The following is a 1196-nucleotide window of genomic DNA, read 5'->3' on the forward strand; positions in this document are numbered from 1 at the left end:
CAGGAGATAAGAAAGCATGAATGTTAATCAGTAGTAACTACGGAACTTTCGCGACATCGGAGGATGGGATGTTTCAGTACATTGCATAAAAGGTACCTTGAAGACTTACCTAAACTTGCAGCATGCAAAGCTGTCCTGCCATACTCGTCCATTATACTTGTTGGGATGTTCTTTCTTAACAATTTCCTCACAGTTGAAATATCCCCCATTCCAGATGCCGTTACAAGTCTTTGTTCTATATGGTGGCTTATGTACACATCTGACATAGAAAGAGACCCCATTTTGAAACCCAACGTTTGAACAAAACCTAGGTCGATAGACAAAACAAGCAGGCATCAGTTCACTAAGATCAATAGTATGTCTTGCATCGGAACGAAAGTCACCCGGAAGTAATACCGTGTTCTTGTAAACAATTGCATAGCAACAGTTTCGACGTTTAGCCTCCTCAAAATCTAGGATCCTTTTGTAATCTCTTATTACAGACATCATGAGAAAAGAAAGGAAAATATCTAAAAGTCACCCAAACCGAATTGCATGCACTTTTATTCTTATTGTAACTTTGTAAGGGAAAAGGTACATTTAGTGCGAAATGATAATACAATTCCACGGAGATATGATTTCGAAATAATATTTATACGAAACTGAAAGTTTTTTGGGTGCAAAGTTCACGCATGTAACCACCCAAGCGGGGAGTGTGTGATAGCAAGAAACAACACGGTAAGAGGTGAGAGGGCCTGATGACCCACTGTGACTGTGATGTGTTGCTATTCATGAGGAGCAAGTGACCTTTGATCCAAACTGAACGAGATTGGATGCAAAGACCCTTTACACACTGATAGGTGACTTAAGGTGTCAGCTGTGTGACGTTGACAGCTCGGTCCAATGCGGATCCGATTTCAGTCTGCTGAATTTAGACTCGCCCGAGGCTTGCGATCAGCAGTAGACTTCGGATACACCGTGCTTGTCTACTACATAGGGTACAGAATGTTAGCCAAACTGTCGCTGTTCATTGCTCTGGGTAGTGTATTCTATACGTTCTTCAACATGGGGTTGTGGATGACCCTTGGTGCACTTTTTGCTGTATATCTTGCAACAGGTGGATGGAAATTCATGAGAATTGTGGTCCTAACACTACCCAGAGATTTGAGGCAAGTCAAGTTTGTTGTTGTGTTTTTTGTTGTTGTTGCTTTTTTAAT

The 1196-nt window shown here is 41.3% G+C and overlaps 2 protein-coding genes across 2 annotated transcripts in view; one reads left to right on the top strand and one right to left on the bottom strand.

Moving 5' to 3' along the window:
• Positions 1 to 400, bottom strand: part of LOC101853378 (ankyrin repeat domain-containing protein 54) — a 4568-nt gene extending 4168 nt beyond the window's left edge. Inside the window, exon 1 of the mRNA XM_005095171.3 lies at positions 110 to 400. Within this exon, the coding sequence (XP_005095228.1) occupies positions 110 to 281 (172 nt within the window). The 5' untranslated portion in view covers positions 282 to 400. The remainder of the gene's footprint in view (positions 1 to 109) is intronic.
• Positions 401 to 756: 356 nt separating this feature from the next.
• Positions 757 to 1196, top strand: part of LOC101857015 (long-chain fatty acid transport protein 4) — a 32956-nt gene continuing 32516 nt past the window's right edge. The window contains exon 1 of the mRNA XM_013080732.2: positions 757 to 1148. Within this exon, the coding sequence (XP_012936186.1) occupies positions 883 to 1148 (266 nt within the window). The 5' untranslated portion in view covers positions 757 to 882. The remainder of the gene's footprint in view (positions 1149 to 1196) is intronic.

The sequence above is a fragment of the Aplysia californica genome, unplaced genomic scaffold, assembly GCF_000002075.1.
Source record: "Aplysia californica isolate F4 #8 unplaced genomic scaffold, AplCal3.0 scaffold00097, whole genome shotgun sequence".
NCBI classification, from domain to species: Eukaryota; Metazoa; Mollusca; class Gastropoda; order Aplysiida; family Aplysiidae; genus Aplysia; species Aplysia californica.